The sequence below is a fragment of the Sceloporus occidentalis genome, unplaced genomic scaffold, assembly GCF_023333645.1.
Source record: "Sceloporus occidentalis isolate IW3139 unplaced genomic scaffold, rSceOcc1.0.p SCAF_5, whole genome shotgun sequence".
Classification (NCBI taxonomy): domain Eukaryota; kingdom Metazoa; phylum Chordata; class Lepidosauria; order Squamata; family Phrynosomatidae; genus Sceloporus; species Sceloporus occidentalis.
In genome coordinates, this window is record NW_028316985.1 from 152,444,314 (window position 1) to 152,462,888 (window position 18,575).

General features: G+C 43.0%; 2 protein-coding genes across 10 annotated transcripts in view; one reads left to right on the forward strand and one right to left on the reverse strand.

Annotated features, from left to right (window-relative positions):
* SCLT1 (sodium channel and clathrin linker 1) overlaps positions 1–3,576 on the forward strand; it is a 76,564-nt gene extending 72,988 nt beyond the window's left edge. For all 4 annotated transcript variants that reach the window (XM_089525805.1, XM_089525806.1, XM_089525808.1 and 1 more), the window contains 2 exons: positions 1,392–1,487; positions 2,397–3,576. In XM_089525805.1, coding sequence (XP_089381931.1) covers positions 1,392–1,487; positions 2,397–2,459 — 159 coding nt within the window. In that variant the 3' untranslated portion in view covers positions 2,460–3,576. The remainder of the gene's footprint in view (positions 1–1,391; positions 1,488–2,396) is intronic.
* Positions 3,577–4,679: 1,103 nt separating this feature from the next.
* The window catches only part of JADE1 (jade family PHD finger 1), a 97,485-nt gene continuing 83,589 nt past the window's right edge, over positions 4,680–18,575 (reverse strand). For all 6 annotated transcript variants that reach the window (XM_089525816.1, XM_089525813.1, XM_089525812.1 and 3 more), the window contains one exon: positions 4,680–9,268. In XM_089525816.1, coding sequence (XP_089381942.1) covers positions 8,367–9,268 — 902 coding nt within the window. In that variant the 3' untranslated portion in view covers positions 4,680–8,366. The remainder of the gene's footprint in view (positions 9,269–18,575) is intronic.

Sequence of the window (18,575 nt, forward strand, 5' to 3'; positions counted from 1 at the left end):
TTTCTGATCACTCACATTGGAAAAATAAAAAGGTTAAAAAGTTATCAATACTGTTGCTCATTGCTCAAAACAAAAATGTAGTTACCCGTATATGTAAACGTAATTCTGTGCAGTGATTTTGAAAACATTTTGCTAGAAATATGACTGTTATCTGCATTAGGGTGTTTTCTCCAGTGGCAGACAGTTTTTGCAACTGAAGAGGCCCATTTTGCTAATTCAAAATAAAGCTATGTCTACTGTCACATGCTATTTAAAAATAACAACCCAAGACATGAGAGATACTGTTTACCACATGCATCTCACTTTAGACTTTTAAAATATTAAAAGTAAATTGTCAATTAAATCCAAGGAACGATGCTGTTTTAGTTATGTCAACTCTCAAATAGGCCCATTTAAATAAACATCACAATATTTGTTTGCACACAACATATATAGAATTGAACATTATAATGCTGCAGTATCCAGCTCTGTTTGCTCATTATCCTTCATACAGCATTAGGCTACCTCATTCCAAAATAACATTCACAAAAGAAGACCAGGAACTCATCACCTTCATATTTTAGACTGCCAAAATGTGTGTGTGTGTGTGTGTGTGTGTGTTCAAATTGAAGCTCATAACTTGAAGTTGGCATCATTATAAGCATGGGTTGTCTTCTTTGTTGTTTGCATGCTTTCCACTATGTTTGCAGTAAGCTTTTAAATAACCTCTTGTCACCTGGGCACCAGCTTTAGCAGAAGTAAAACTAGTCCTGCTAAGAACTGGATTTCAAAAGAGGGCCTGTCTCTGGTCCAAAACACACTGCAGAAATAATCCAGTTTGAGACCGCTTTAACTGCCCTAGCTCAGTGCTAGGGAATCCTGGAAATTATACTTTTATTGTGGCACCAGATCTCTCTGACAGAGAAGGCTAAAATGCCTCATAAAACTACAGTTCCCAGAATTCCCTACCACTGAGTCAGGTCAGTTAAAGCAGTGTCAAACTGGATTATTTCTGCAGTGTATTTTGGACCTCTGAATTTGAGGACCACCATTCCTCACCATCTGCCTTAATCACTTCTAAGATTAATTCTGGTAAAAAACATTTCAAGATAACCATGCCCAGACCTCATGTATACACTCAACATTATTATTTGTGCCTGATGTCAAATTATATTTTATTGTGTGTGTACGTGTGTATGTGTAAATTATTCCATCAGACACCAAAAACTGGAAATTCCTCTCAAGACTTGACAGGGGTGGATCAACCTGTCTTGTTTACCTTTAGTTTTGTATAATTCATGGATTTGCCATTGATTTAAGATTTTTTTTTCTCCCTCTAAGCTTGCTTTCTGCAATATGTATGATCTGATAACAGAATGTTACATTTGTAATGAGCTGCTTCATTTATATAGAATGAAAAATTAATGATGGAACATCAAGAAAAAGTCAACAGACTTCAAAGGCGACTAAGCCAGGCAGAAGAGAGGGCAGCTACAGCATCTCAACAGGTATTTAAATATCAACCAGGCAACACGCATAATACAGGTGTACAATGAGCAATTGTAAAGATAGCAAGAAAATCTTGATTTTTAAAAAAAAAAAAATTGAGAAACAGACTGTGTAGTCCAAGGGAAGAAGTAATTACTAGCACTATTATAATTAATCCATGTAAAAAAATTTATATAGTGCAGAAGGTTTAATAAAAGATGGGTGCCAATCTGGACTTTGTGGATTTATTTAAAAGAATGTATTTCAATTAAACTTTGCATGTAGTAATTTAATGTGCAGTGTTAATGTAAGTAGATGTAAGTAGTGTGCACTGAAGTAGGTTTAATCATACTCCTCAGACTTCACATTTGTGGGGTTGAAGAGGCATTGTAAATATCTTATCACTTACCCACATACAGGGCAAGGAGTTTTGTCCAGTTACCATCACTGCTCAAGAATTTATATATGGTTGCTATAGCACTATTGGTCATTGGAAGCCATAATAAGTATTGAAATGAATTTGGTAAGCAGATGAAAAATAAACTGTAGTACTAGAAATCTCTCATGAACAAGTTGAGTCTTAAACCCACAGTTTGTTATCAAAGTATATAGAAATCAGTGACCTCAATTGGAGTGAGTAGCAAACAGTTGGAGATTGGGAAACTAGTGTGTTTTGGAGTTACTACACTAAATCTGCTTGATTGGGGTTCAGTTCTGTTAACTTTTAATTGCAGCTTCTCTCGATATATATATAATGGTGATATCTAATATGGTAACCTTTCCATTAGACTCATGATCATTTGAAACTTGTTATAGGAACCAAATAAAATAATTACTTTATCTCATCTCGGCTGCAACTTGGACTATAATCCAATTACTTTAAAGATTCCCATTGAAGAAACTAATTACTGTTTTGTTTTTAATTACAGCTCAGTGCAATTACCGTGCAGAAGAAAAAGGCTGCCTCCTTGATAGAGTTAGAAAATATTTAAAAGTAATGTGTTCCTCCATTTTATATGCTTAAGACTCAAGAGCAGACTTGAAACACTGAGCCATGTCATGCAAAGTGACTTTTTTTTTACAAAAATCCTCTGTCACTTGAGCAAAGAAAAACATTTTTGTGGCTTCCTCCCAATAAACATTAAACAGACAATTGGAAAAATTACATGATGAATGAAAGCAAAGCCAGATGGAAGGGTGGCTTCCCCTTATCTGCGTGTAAAAATAAATGTACCATGCACCACAATGTTTTCTGTTTTGTGGCTTTAAAATGGAAAAACTTTGTACAGCATTTCATCTACAAATTAGAAGTATATCTAACTGCTGAATTGGAAGCTACTTTGTTGTTGATACATGCTTTCAAGTCAGCTCTGACTTAAGCAACCTTTATACAGTCGGCCCTCGCCTTACGCGGGGATCCGTTCCAGATCCCTCTGCGTAAGGCAAATTCCGCCTATGCTCAAGCCCCATTGGAAACAATGGGGCTCGTGCACGGCGGCGCAGCAGGGGGCGCGGGGAGCAACGGGCACACGCGCCCATTCAATTGAATAGGACGCGCCACCCCTTCCACCCCGCGGCTTGAGAGCGTAAGCTCAAGTCCGCGTAAAGCGTGCCCGCGTCATACGCAGGTGCGCTGTAGTTTTCTTGGCAAGATATATTCAGGGAAAGCTTGCCATTGCCTTCTTCTGTGGCTGGGAAAGTGTGACTTGCCCAAGGTTTCCAGTAGGTTGCCATAGCTAAGTGGGCATTTGAAACTTGTTTCCTGGGGTGCTAGTTCAACACCGAGACTACAGTCAGCCCTCCCTATCCACCGATTCACGTATCCAAGGCTTAAAATATTTTTTTAAATATATAAATTCTAAAAAGCAAACCTTGATTTTGCCATTTTATATAAGGGACACCATTTAATATACTATTGTATTTAATGATACTTCAGCATCCATGGATTTTGGTATCCACAGGGGGTCCTGAAACCACATCCTAGCAGTTATCAAGGGCCCACTGTATTACACTTTGTTGACTTTTGTGTGTCTTATTGAACTGTACTTTATTGTACAGCTACTTTATTGAGCTATAATTGTAACTGTTAATAAACTATTTTAAAGACTGTTCACATGTCAGCATTGAACAGGAATGTCACACATATCACCTTTTGTAACATCACCTAGTGTTAATGTACTATACTGATATTAATTAAATAATTGGACATCAACTAAAAACTACAAATTTGAATCTTCTGAGACGCATGTTTTTGTACAAGCATGACTAGTGTTGATTACACCAGTTCAGGAAGTGAACTAAGGGGCTAAACAAACCGGCATAAAATGCCAGCATCGGGGTGGACTGAAGGCATGGTGACCACACACCCTAACTCCACCCCGATGCTGCAGTAAAGGAATGCCAGAAACCCACCGCTGCGGCGGCAAGGGTGGCTTTTTGCCACTCTAAAAAGGAGCAGCATTTAGCTGCTCCTTTTTAGAGCGGCAAATTGCTGGATCGGGGCTGCGATGTGTGGTTGCTGTGGCCCTGATCTGGTGCTGAAAGGGGCGGCAGGATGCTGCTCTATCAGGGCGGTTTAGTACCTAAGTGTATATACCTCAGGGAGTATCAGTTATAGAGAAGTATTTAGTCTTGGCGCTTAGACAACCTTCTCCCTTTGCAACTCACTTCTGTTCTTGCCAGAGTGCTGGTTTATTGGTTAGAGTTGACTCTTAAAGCTAGCACTTTGAGCCCTCATATATAACTCAAGACATTTGGTTTAGATAGCAGAAATTCATTCTAGGGTTTCAAGGAAGCGAAAACACTTGAGATGTCAGGACTTCCCAGCAAAGAAATAATTTGAAAGACAACAGAAAAACAAAATCATTTTGTGAAATTTGGGCTGTAAGGCATGAGTGAGTGAATATTACCCCAGTTAGGGGAAGAAAGAGAACAGAAAGCAAAAGGGATGATGCCTATGCCAAGAGCATCATGTGATGAGAAGAAGGGATGATGGGCAGAGGACAGGGGCTTGTTACCTGCTGCAACAAAGAGAGAAAGGGGAATCCTCAGTATTAGGTTGGGTAGATCTCAAACACATACAAAAACTCTCTAAGATGGGATTGCAAGGACTGACACTGAGCCCAGAATTCTGAGTCAAGCCAGAATACTTGCTTAAGACCATTGCAGTCTTGTGGAATTTTAGAGTACATATGCTAAGACCATAACAGAGATGTATTGCAAAATGTACAGCATTTATTCACATACAGACAAAGGCACAATTCTACTAAATATTTTAACAAAAAATACAGCAATCTTCAACTAGGTCTTTATAAATACTTCAAAAAGGGGAGGAAAATAAATACAGGATTGGGCCATGTAATATAAAATAGTCATCTCTACATATACTTTATTTCTGATTCTATCTGTTTTGTCATCATGCACCTGTTTTCAAATTTGAGCAAAATGGACACCAAAGCTAGGCACATAGTGAAAAATCCTCTGTACAAGGTTTTACAAATGTAATGACAGATTTTTCCAATTTTTTGTAAAATAATTAAGATTTGTACATATGAGACATGTATAACATTTCATTCAGGTATAGACTGGTGTATGTATGTGTGTTTCTGTCTGTCTCCAGATCCTAACAAGATAGCATTCCAATCAACATTACAAAAGTGTTTTATTAGCCTCCATTTCAATGTAGTGCACCAACTATAATCAAAGGATTTCTTGGGCAGTCTGCATAAGGAACGGGGGAAGCTTAACACGAAATATTAGCTGTTTCCATATCAACAAAATGAATACAGTAGTAGGTAAAGATTGCGGCTTTATTTATAACTCTTCATTTACTGAGTGCTAAGTATGGTATGAAACTCGTACAGCTAGTCATACTGATAGATTTCCCTACTTTTGCAATCAGAAGATAGGGGAAAGCACTACTCATTTTTCCTCTTTCTTTTTCACGTTTTTGGTTCAGCATTATTCAAACTATCAGAAAGCTTATTAACCTAAACATGGTGGGGAGCAAAACAGGTAAGGCAATTCTTTCTGCACAAATGCTATCATTCCTAATAGTGCAAATGTTATCTGATACCTCTTTCAAAATTGGTTGTAACAATGAATAATGTTCACTTAGAATCAAATTTATTTTACTCTTTCTATGGCTTTGATGAACAACTCCCTACAGGGCAGGCTAACAATATTTCATCCAACCCTCACCTGAAAAACCTATATTGAAAAGTGAAATAATCGCATCCCTCTTTTCCTTTAACAAGAACACGTCTGCTTGTAAAGCAGCAAACCTGGCCAAAACAAGCCTGTAAAATGTAAGTAGTTTAATCAGAAGCAATAAAGCCTTATAAAACTACCTCTCACATATCAATAATTTCTAGCCTAAAACAGTGTCAGTATGTTAATCATATTTAAAACTGAAGCTGCTTGGGATTTTTAAATCCAGAATCAAAGGCTATGCATGTACTATAATTAGAATACACTTTGAGAAGTGGGGATGGAGTGGAGGGGCTATTCGGTTTTGGAGAATTTTCCTGACAATGGGGGGGGGGGGGAGAACAGCCCTTGTCTGTACAGACCTCTGTGCATACACTACAGCCCCAAGGTATAAACAGCAACTGGAGTAACTTTATTACACACTCGTGAAGGTTCAGATTAAAGGACTTCTGAACAGGCTAGTTAGCTGCACATTCTCTCATCCCCTTATCATCTTACAAACACTTTATATTAGGCCATACATAAACTGGGTCCCCTTTCAGTTTTCTGCTTTGCACTAATCAGTCTGACGTCTGAATCGTCAAACCTAAAGCTGAATCCCTCAAAACCACAATCATAAACCCACTTCAAACCATGGTTTCTGATGCTATACAGAAACTGAAAGAGAAGCTTAAAGCGAAGGGGAAGGAATTATGGGCGCACTAAAGTTGATTTCACCAATCCCAAAGCTTTGTTTGTTCAAAAGCAACTGGCGGTGAATTTTGATGGCTAGTTCCCAAATATGAATTGCTAATTATATCTATGATTCTTGGGTTGCCACACTGCATTTCTCCAACTCAAAATAAGGGCTGCTTGCATCCCAGGAAAAAAATGTACTATTTAAATCTCCCCCAACAAACTTGTGTTCTTGATCATTCAGTGACTTGCATAGCAAGATGGAATGGCAACAATCCAGTTCTCACCTGAAACCCCTGGAAGACTTGAGTCAAATTGCAAGGTTTCAACATTTCTTTCTAGATATAAATCCACCTATCTTTGTTAAGAGAAGGGACTACAACAATAATATAGTAAGTGACTGAATACTGATGCTGATGAATTAGGAGAGCTATTTTTCTTAAAACCTACTCCTGCTTAAGCTTTTCTACAACTAGGTTATGTCTGTTTTTATATCCAAGTTGAGTCCCTAAAGTTACAGCAGCCTAAAATTTAGGCTCATGTGTGTAATAGATGCACTCTCCTGGGTGCAAAATATAGACTCTTAATGATCTGTTCATCTTATTATTGCTGATGGCTTACTCTCTCGTTATTGCAGTTTTCTTTAAAAAAAATAATGTAATCAGAACACAAGCTCCTTCTTGTCAAATCTAATCCATATCACGAAATCAAGTTGTTGAATTGGCTTGAATGTAAAGCGCTTCTCACATCTTATTGCCTTTCCATTTTATTCAAAAAAATAGACATATATATTTATTACATCCTTCTTTTCATATTTAAATTAACCCTTGTGTGTCAGACGCTTGCATATCCCAACACATTCCATTAGTGCACATTGGGAAAGGCTATTGGCTAGTGCCTTTAGAAATGTAGGCATATCTTCATGGCAAATTTCAAACCCATCAACCTGTCATGAAGTCTCCCAAGAAAGCCTGGAATCTGCAAGTTTGATACTGTACTAAGAATACTTCTGTTGGAAAAAAGATCTCTGACTCATTACAGAATTACAGTTCCCAGGTTGGTGGGCAGGGTGGGGAAGTGAAGAAAAGAGCACCAAGACAGAAACATTTATATTTGCAATGTAGATATGCTTGGTCTTTCCCACTTGAATTGTCATCGTACTTCAGAAGGTCAGGTGCCAGCAAAGTACAGCAGCTGAATGAACCTACCTATTTTCTCAGAACAAGATAAAGTTCTTTTAAGACACAGAACCCTCCAAATTTGGGGGGCTGGGTAGTTTTCACCCACTCATCATTTGGGCCCCTCCAGAATAGCAGTGTGTGGGTGTCATTGTTTTAGAATTCATGTCTGTTTTACTAGGAGCAGCTTGCTTTTATCACTTCAGGTATCTAGTAGTCATAGTAAATTCTTATCTGCTTGATGGGCTTTGTATGACAATTCTTCAGGGGTTATCAAAGTTTTCAGCTTCCCTGATGCCACAACAAAAAACTGCAGACTACTTGGACTTAGTCCTAGCACAGCTTGGTGAAAGTGACAATTTTAATGGGTTAAGCAGTGCAGGGTGGTTATAACTACCACATTTAATTCTTAATCGTATGCTAACAGCTTGTGCTTTTCAGGGACAGACAGGAAAATCCTCAGTGCTATCCACCTAAACCAGGTCTCCCTACACCAAAATCTACTCCATTAAGTGTTTAATTTTTATTTCATTCTTAATTAGTGTTAAGCCTACTGGATCAACTGGAGTAGCAATATCATTTTCTCAGATAATTTGTGACAATTGCAAATAAAGACTATTCAAACCTCACAAAGGTGAGAATGGGCAGAGGGCAAACTCTTGGTCAAGTGCACATAAACATCTTTCTACAGTCCAGGGAAAACAGGTTCATCACTGGCTGATTTTCTAGCCACACCTAAAGATCTTCCTTGTCGCACCAATAAATAACATAGAGTGGATTTTTTTCCAGGCCTGGGCTTCACTGATTGCAGTGCTGCTACTGTGTGTCACTTTGCAGTCAGGAGGCAAGGATGCTTCTCCTAATAATGTCTGTCCTTCTGGGAATAGTGCTATTTGAAGCGAGCCTTTGCTGCCTGCATTTCTTCTCTGTCATCTCAGTTTCTGAATCACTCATCTCAGCATCAGGGGCGTACCCGTCGTTCTCACTATCCACCTTTAGGTTACTTTTTGCGCTGTCTTTAGGGGAAACCCGACCCAGGCCCGAGTAAGGGCAATTGGAGGTTTGGCGGCACGCCTCTTCCTGACCCTCTCCCTGCTGCTGTCTCTCCCCTTTCTTTGGAATTCGGAATCCTCCCCAGTTTTTCACAGGGCTTCTGGGTGTTGTAGGCACTTTAACCGGAGTTGGATTGTAGTTTATTTTGAAAAAGGATCCATTACATTTAGGCATCATATCCCTCCGGGTTCCGGGCGCTGACCTGCCACTCGGGTGGTTCACGGCCCTTTTGTTGTCTAATTGCCGCTGAGACAGTTCATTAGATCTCAGGGGTTTGTGGTTGTGTTTGGGAGGTTTTTCCTTCAGTCCAACTTTCATCGCATCATAATGGGAATGATTGTCTCTCCTCTTCCTGTAGTCTGCTGTAACAACCCCATTCTTCTGTTGTGCTGATCCAATTTGTGCTTCTTCAAAGGAGTTTTCAAAGTTGAAAAAGCTACCAGGAGTCATAAGGCCTTCCCTTTGGCTGGGCTGCTTGAGTAAGGGCTTGTTATTATGCCCTGAACTCCTCCTCATTCGCTCCCTCTTCTGTGTTTTTTTCATAGAGTGATTCAATGACATGCCCATTTGCTTTCTGAAAAAAGCTGAATGCCACTTCAGATCCTCTATCTTAGGTGCATCTGGGCCAAGGGGTGAACTGTTAAAGAGAACCATGTTTTCCATAGATGAAAAGGATGAAGGCATGCCTGGAAAGACACAAACAAAGGGGTTATGTGAAGCAAAGATACAGAGAATAACACTGGAAAATTCATAATGACCTCTTAATAATTTTTAAAAAGGCCATGGTGTGTATATTACACATGAGAATATTTTCATTTAATAATTATTGCATCTATCAAGAAAGTCCAACTGCAACACAAAAAACATCATTGGAGTAGACATTAATATCCTGCTTAAACCATGGGGCAAAGATAAGCAACGTGTGATACCTACTGTATATACGTGACTGTAAGTCGAGAAATTTTTGCCCCAAAACAGCTTCCAGAATCCTGGATAGACTTATGCACAGGGCAATAGGTTTTTCCACCAAGCCTCTCCTCAGCCGGGCTGCCTCCGCAAGGGGTAACCCAGGCAGGGGAGAGCCTGAGAAGGGCGAACGATTGCCCTGCAGCCTCTCCCTGGCTGGGACTGCCTCTGCAGGGGAAAGCCCAGGCAGGGAAAGGTTTCCAAGGGCATGCGGTCGCCCTGGTCTCTCTCTCTCTCTCTGGGCTGTCTCTTCAGGGGAAAGCCCAGGCAGGGAAAGGCTTCCAAGGGCAAGCGATCGGCAGCAGCCCCTCCCCAACAGGGCTGCCCCCTAGAGACTCCCCCTCTCTGGGCTGCCTCCGCAGAAAAATCCCAGGCAGGGAAAGGCTTCCAAACGCATGCATTCGCCCTGGAGACTCTCCCTCTCAGCTACCTCCACAGAGAAAGCCCAGGCAGGGAAAGGCTTCCAAGGACGTGCGTTCGCCCTGGAGACTCTCCCTCTCTGGGTTGCCTCTAAGCTCAGTTGGGGGCAGGCTTGCAAGGGTGAGCAATTGCTAGCAGCCTCTCCCCAGCTGGGCTGCCCCTTAAATCCGACCCTCGACGTATCCAGAGGTCATATAAAAACCCACATTTTTGGCCCCAAAAGTTGACCTTGACTTATACATGAGGTCAACTTATAGATGAGTATATACGGTAGGTGCTTATGCTTTAAACTCATTTAAACAAAAAAAAATATGGGTTCTGGATGGGATCAGCTGCTGTTACTTAAATCTAAGTCCCACTGATTTAATATGAACATGCTTCATTAAACTCATTCCCACAGATTTCAGATGCACAAGATTAAGTGCATGCTTAACTTTCACGGTTCAGATGACTTTTCATTTTATCAGACATGAGTTCCATTGAAATTAATGGGACTTTGCATACACTTGGAAAATAAAAATCCAGAAATTTCAGTCTGAGAAAACAAAATCTTTGGAGCTAAAACATCACATTCATATTTTCACTCAGTGTTGGAAGTACACAATATTAACCATGTGAAGGTGTTGACTGGTCCTTCTTTTGTTTTGTTCTACTTTTCAAGCAACAGTGAACATGGTGTAGTGGTGTGAGCAATGGACTGCGAGTCTAGACAGCACAGTTCAAGTGGGCTGATTGCTCACCTTTAACTAGTTCTTCTAGCAGTCTTCTGTGAGCTCACACAAATGAGTTATCTGTGCATGTGCAGTTCATCATTCAGAATCTTCTAGAGTTATTGTGTACGCATTTTGGTGGTGGACCCACCCAGTCTACTCATACCTATCCCACACATATCCTGCCAAAGTCTCAGTTCTTTGGATGCCAAAGCAGCAGCCAATGATCTAAGAAAAGACAGTATACGACAAAGGGGGATTGGGTGAAGTTGTGTGGGTTCAAAGATGACCAAAGAACTCCAGTTACAGACGAGAATTCTGTCCTCCTTCGTGATCTCTGTGACTCATACTCACTAACAAGCTACTAATCAGGAGGTGGGCGCATCATGCGAGATAAGAAAACAACACAGCTCTCCCAAAACTGGCTTCAGCTCGGGCCCTCACATTCATTCTGTAGTGTGAAATGCAAGTCAAAGGCTATGACCATGTGGCCACTCTACAAGCATTCTCCATGGGAACACCTGCCAGGCAAGTGATGCAGCTCTAGCCTGGTGGAGTGGTCATGCACTCGGGTCAGGCAGTCTTGCTTGGCAAGTTCGGATGCTAGGTGAATGGTAGAAACAACTCTCTTTGAAATGTGCTATGAAGATACTGGAAGTCCTTTCTTCCTGTAGTAACTGACAAAAAGTCTATGGAATTTGTGGGAAATCGTAGACCTTCCCACATAAAAGGCTAGCACCCATCTAACATCATCAAGGCAATGAAGGGCACATTACAAAATCAAGGCTGTGTTCTTCACATGGGCAAGTAACAAAATGTCCTGATTTATGTGAAAAGCTGTCACAACATTCGGTACAAAGAAAATGTCTGGCCTAAAAGCCACTTCCCTCTGGTTCCCCCTATGAAACCTACATGGATCTACTCTTAAGGACACAAAGTTCTCCTACCAAGAAGGCCATCTTTCTAGTTAAGATGCCAGACATAGCAGTATGCCATTGGCCTAAAGGGCTTCCTAAAGAGTTGTGACAAAACCAACTCCAAGGTCCAATGAGGAGTCAGACCCAAGATTGGAGGATGAAAGTTTTTTGTAACTCCTTAGGAACCTCTTAATCAAAGGGTTCTGGAAATGGGAAGGCTTGCCAATGGTTTGGAACTTAAACTGCTGCCAAGTAGCATTTGATGGAAGGGAAAAAAGACCTCTATCTGACAGACAGACTAGAAATTCCAGCAATTGAGAGCTTTCAAGCTGGCAGAAAGAGAAAAAATGTCTTACATCTATATGCATAGGAATGCTAACTGAGACCCTTATGCATTGAATAACAGAAGCTAGGGAGCCTCAAGAAACAAATGGTCAGCCTGAGAATGTCCAAGTCCAGATGTGTCATTTAGCCATTGTGAACTGTGAGGAAGTCCAGATGATACTGCAATGTGAAGTAGTTGTCCTGAGACAGATGTAGGAGCAGAGTGAACCACAGCTGCCTGGGTCACCACAGTGTGATCTTGATGCACTTCGCCTTGTCCTTCCAGATTTTTGCTATCATCCTGGTGATGAGGGCAAATAGAGGGAATGCATACATAATGGGCTCTCCCCAATGAAACAGAAGTCATTGCTGCATGAGCCCTGCCCCCAACAAACAGGGAACAGAATAGTTTTTTGTGGGGTTTTTTGGGCTATGTGGCCATGTTCTAGAAGAGTTTATTCCTGATGTTTCTCCAGCATCTTCAGAGAATGCTTGCCTGGAAAGGAGTTGGGTATGTATATGAGGCTTCAGGGTGGGAGGGTATGCAAAAGAGGATTAGTGTCTGCTTGATTAGTGCTCATTGTCTGCTGGGAAACCCCTGACCCTGGGAGATTTCCCATTTGCATTTGCTGAGTCTTCATCTTGCAATTTTTCAGGACTGATAGCCAAACCTTTTTTACTTTAAGGGTTTCCTCTTTCCTGTTGAAATTGTCCAGGTGGCTTTCCTGTGCATCCTGACATGGTAATTGTTGGCATGGTCCAGAATTTCAGTGTTTTCAAACTGTATTTTATGCCCAGGATGGTTTGTAACATGTTCTGCTACTGCTGATTTTTCTGGCTGGCCCAGTCTGCAGTGTCTCTCATGTTCCTTGATTCTTGTTTGCACACAGCGTTTGGTGGTCCCTATGTAGACCCACAAAAAACTACGGATGCCGGCCATGAAAGCCTTTGACTTCATACTGGAACAGAATGCCCAGTACTGATTGTTCTTCACTGAGGTAACATCCACTTCTTGAGTGCCCCATTTCTTGAAGCCCTTCCTAAGCTTGCTCAGATGCAACTTATACTTGTGGCCAAAAAATGCAGCCCTGCTAAAAGCATCTACAGGAACATTCTCCTCTCCTGGAATAGATGGATCACCATGATGGATATGATGCACCAGTCCCAAAGACCTAGTGTAAGATGCATCAAAGTGCTGCATTCTTTGTGAGACTGAAGACCCAATCTACATCATATGGGTCTACCCCTTGCGCCAACCAAGTAGGATTCTCAAAAATTCTAAGCTATTATTACTGTTGACTCCAACCTCTCTCCTCAGTTTGTTATTTCCTGCTTTGCCAATAAGTCAGTTAATTAGTCTGTTCTTTAAAAGATTCACAAATAAACAAAGGTATGACCAGCATTCCTTGCCACACAGAAGGGTTTCAAAGGTCTGAAAGGCCTTTTCCACTGCCAACATCTCTTTCAGCATCCAACATCCCCTGATGGAGAACCCTAAATGACTTCTGCATCCTTCCATGGAGGTGACTATGGTGACTACTGCCATGGCTTGAGGAAAAGGAAGAGAAGGCATGCCAGCCTGTAAATTTTTGGTCTTGACCCACAATGGTAACAACCAATGAACACTCTTCAGAATAGTAAGACTTAGACAAGGAGGATTGAAGAGAGGGTCAAAACAGGACAGGAACCAAGCCTCATCCGGAGTCTTGTGACATCGACATCATAGAGGCCGGCCATGAATCTGAGGCGCACTTGTACATCTCTTGTGCACATCCCATAGTTGTAGTGGCATCTCAGTGTGGCTGTATAAGGACACGATACCTGTTGTTGGGCAGGAAGGCTTTAGAAATACATGAGTCCATAAGGGCTCCAATAAACCTCACTTCCTGGGATGGCTCTAGATGAGACTTCTCAAAATTGATGAGGCCCAAGTTCAGAAAGTGACATGCAAGATGGATGTTGCCAACAAGGTAGGCTCGAGAGTAGGCATCAAAGAGCCAGTTGTTGATTTATGGAAAGACAATGAGTCCTTGCTGCCTGTGCCAGGTAGCCACCACTGCCATGCATTTTGTCAAGACTCAAGGAACAGTACAAAATCTGAATGTGAGAGCACAAAAACAATAGGCTCTTCTTCCTATAGCAAAATACAAAAAAACATGTGTACGATGGCCACATTACAAAGTATACGTATGCATCCTTCCAACCCAGCATTGCAAACCAGCATCTCCTTCCTGCAACAGGGACAGAATGAATTCAAGAGTGACCATTCTGAAACATCTGGGCTCTATTTGAAAGTTGACATCTCAAAGGTCCAAGATGAGGTAGACTCCACAATGAAGTAGTGAGGGAAGAATCCCAGCTAGATCAATGGTAAAGGCATGTGTTCAATGGCACCCTTGAGAAGAAGAGTGTTGACTTCCTCTTTGAGTAGATTGGAAGAAGAAGTGATGCAAATTACCCCCAATGGAGAGTATTTCCAAAACTCTATTGCATACCGACTCCATACTATGTTGAAAACTCTAGAGTCCAACATGATAGCAACCCTGGTGTGATGGTAACTCTGGAGCCTGTTGCAGATGAGCAATGTAAATGTGAGGCCAAGTAAAGAGAAGTAAAAGATGGCACTTGCCTTCCGTCTTGTGGACTTATCTTACATGACTGCAACCGGTACTTGCCAGTTGAGGAGGTCTTTCGAGATGATGATGATGAGGGAAGAGCAGAGGAGGCTAGATTGGAGAGATGTTACTGGATTAAAGGACCTCTTGAACCCAGAAGATTGTCTGGACCAAACAGAATGAGATGAGAGCGACCACTGAGCATGCATCAAGCCAAATTTATGTGCTGTAGTATACATCTCATGCTCAAGCTTGCCATCTGTCACTATGTTAAAAAGGCTGCCTTCCTCAATAGTTGATATGGCCTGATGGGAAAGTCCAGAGAAGCACAGCCATGCATACCTTCTTAATGCAATGGCTCCCACCAATGTACAATCAGCAGCATGCCCAGGAGTATTTATTTGCCTGGGCCACAAGATTGTCAGCTTCAGCCTGTAGTAATCTAACTGGATTCCTCTTCTTCTTAGGAAACTTGATCAGCAGTGGGGTCATTTCCCCACACACACAAACACAAATGTTGCTGGGTTTTCAGTGAACAGCATCATGTTTTTGCCCTCTTTATCAGCTGGTGTAATGTGTCTCTTCTGAAGGGACTTGGACTGAGCCACCTCTACTATGATCCAATTGAGTGGTGTAACAGCCAAGCTTGCCTCACCAACATCTTAGAGGTGGACTATATTGACAAAGGTGCAGAGTCCAGGATTCTGTGCATTTTCAAAAGCAATGGCAGCACAGTAAATCGATGCTGGAGTCTTTAGGTCCAAGACCTTCGCCACTCTCAAGGTTTGCTCAGTGAAAGCCCTGATGTCATCAGCTGGTGAGGCCAGGGCTGTTGGAGGGGAATGCATTGATGGAAGCCCAAAGGAGCAGATGACAAGCCTGGTTCCTATCCCTCAGACTGCAATGATTTTAACATGAACCTTGTGTCTGGGTGGTCTGGTGGGAAGCATGAGGTGTCATCCTAGCCACTGGGGACTGGACTGACAGCCAAGACCAAGGAGGTAGAGGTGGAGGCAAACAACACTCAATAGGCAAGCAGTTCAGGCCGCTTCAAACCTGACTCTTGGCTCATAATGCTCCAGAGCCAAAGACCTTTTGTCTGCGTGGTACCAAGATGAGCTGTACTGAGGTAGGATCAGATGTATGATATCATCCATGACAATGGCAGTGAGGAGCTAATTCCCCGGAATGAGTTCCCTTCAAATTGCCTGTTAGGATGGAGAGCAACCACACCTATAGTAAGATCACATCATGTAAGTTCTGTACCTCTCTGAGTGCCTATGACCATAACACCCAATTACAAATCCATACTGACAACATTTGGATTCATAGCGCTACCATTGTGGTGGAAGCCTGGACCAGACTACAGGACTTCAACGTAGAAAATCATAGTTCTCAGGAGCTTGCCAAGTCCAACCTGAGTACTGAGAAATGCCATCAAACAGCACAGCAAGGTGACTGAGTAGGAGAATGAGGTGACAGAAGAGGCAGACGAAGTGAAGGGAAATCCTTCACTGATGGTGATGATCTCTGCTGAATCCTAGAAGGGGTGTCTACGATCTTGCCATCAGACGTAGATGCAACAAGAACAACCAATGGAGATTCTTCTCACCACTCTGGTGATGAGAGGGAATGGAGGGAAGGTGTAGAATTTTCTGCCAGACCACTGGAAGAAGAAGGCGTCCCCTCGGGACCGAGGCAAAGGGAGCCTGGAACAGAATGGTTGCACTGAGTGTTGAGATGAGAGGCAAAAAGGTTGACGTCTGGTGTTCCCCAGAGAAGAGGTGGCGGGCAACCTGAGGGTTGAGTTGCCACTTGTGACAGGAGTCTGGAGCCCTGCTCAGTTTGTCTGCAAGCTTGTTTTCTCTGGGGAGATGTATGGCTTGCAGAGTGATCCATTTCAGGATGCACCAGTTCCAAGTTTGCAGAGTGAGGTGCAGGAGGGTAGCTGACCTGGTACCACCCTGCTTATTGATGTAATACATCACAGTAGTATTGTCCATGAGGAGGAGGATGACTTGGTCCCACAGGAAGGGCTCGAAGGCCTTCAAGGCCTTTTTGACTGCCAACATCTCGAGAGCATTGATGTGGAGTTGGCATTCCTTGGGAGACCATCTCCCGTGGACAGAAAAATTTTCTGAATGAGATCCCCAGACCATGTTTGAGGCATCGGTGGTCAGTGAGGTCTGTGGCTGTGAAGGCACAAAGGGAATGCCCACCAAAACGTTGTGAGCATTGAGCCACCAGCGGAGGGAGCGGGCGACAGGCCTCAGGACGGTGATCTACATCCATGGGTCGTCGAAGGCTGGGTTGAAGATGGAGAGGAGCCAAAACTGGAAGGGGCACATGCGGAGGTGGGCCCACGGCGTGACATGTCATGGATGCCATGTGGTCAAGGGCGACCTGAGCTGTTCACGCAGTGATGTGTCGAGGAAAGGCAGCGAAGAATTGCAGACCTGACATTGAGGAACCTGTCGTGAGGCAGGTAAGCTCTGCAGGTTGTGGAGATGGCCCCTATGAAGCGCACCCTTTGAGCGGGTCAGAGGGAGGACTTTTCCATATTATTCATGAGCCCCAACTGACGAAAGAGGGAGAGTGCTGCTTGAAGATGGGAGATAAGCATCTGCTTGGATGGGGCCACAATCAATCGTCAAGGTAAGGAAAGACAATAATATTTTGCTGGCACAGGTATTCGAATGCACTTTGTGAAAACTCTCAGAGCGGTACACAGTCCAAAGGGCAGTACACAGTACCGAAAGAAGTTGGAGCCGACTGAGAAGGCGAGGAGGTGGAAGTAAGCATCCCGGAGATCCAAAGTGGCAAACCAGTCTGACTCCTGCAGGAGAGGCAAAATGGAGGCCAAGGTTACCATACAGAAACATCTATAGGCAATAAAGGAGTTGAAGAAACGCAAGTCCAAAATGAGCCGGAGGCCACCAGTCGCCTTGGAAATAATGAAGTATCTTGAGAGAAGACAGTGTCAGTTCCAGGACGGGGGAACGGGCTCGATGGCCCCTTTGTCAAGCAAGGAGCGCACTTCGTCGAGAAGGGTGTCTGGGGATGGTGATGAGAAGGATACCCCTTGGGGGTGAAGATTGAAGCTCCAGGGCATAACCCCAACAGACGATGGAAAGCACCCAGGAGTCAGATGTTATAGAAGCCCAAGTGTGGTGGAAGTGGGCCAAACGATCCCCAAAGGGAGTTGACAGTACAGAGTGCGCTGGGGAATCTCAGAAGCAGCGCTTGCCTTGTTCTGAGTCCTTCTTTTGGAAGGGTTGTTTGTATTTTTGTTTTTGTTGGTGTTTTCCCTGCTATTGTTGAGGGGGAAAGCGCTGTTGCTGGTAGTCCGTGGACTGGTTGGATCTGCCTTGGTTGGTAGGGTAGGGAGGCCTTTGCCATCCCGAGTGGTGTTGAGAAAAGGTAGGACGAGAGGTAGAGGAAAAAGACATACCATATTTGTGGGCTGTATTCTTCATCTTATTTTTGGAGTCAAGCTTCTCATCCATTTCTTTGTGAAAGAGTACCGTGGTGTCAAAAGGGAGCTCTTCGATTGCCTGTTTGGCTTGAGGCATGAGGTCTGAGGACCTTAGCCAGGCATGGCATCGGAGGGCCAGTGCACCCAAAAGCTGATGGGAGGCACAGTCAGTTGAGTGTCGGGCTGCCGAAATTTGGTGGGAGGCAAGTGCATGGGCCTCTGCATGGATGGCCATGGCCGTTCGCTTTTTGTCAGCAGGGAGGTCTTCGTAGAGGGGAAGAGCTTTTCCCCAGAGTTGCTGTTGATAAGCAGCCATGCAGGCCGAATAATTCTGGATCTTAAGTTCTAGAACTGCAGAGACATAAGATTTCCATGCCATAGTGTCCAGTTTGTGACCTTTGTCATTGGGGGTCAAGATTGTTTTCAGCTTTTAGCTGCCGAAGCCTTGGCAGAGGCTCTGGAGGTGGAAAGAGGCTTCAGGATTTGTGCGTAGAGCATGGACCTGAGCCTCATCTCTCTGTTCTTCCTGGCCTGCGGGGTAAAGGCCATGCAGTGAGGGCAGAAAG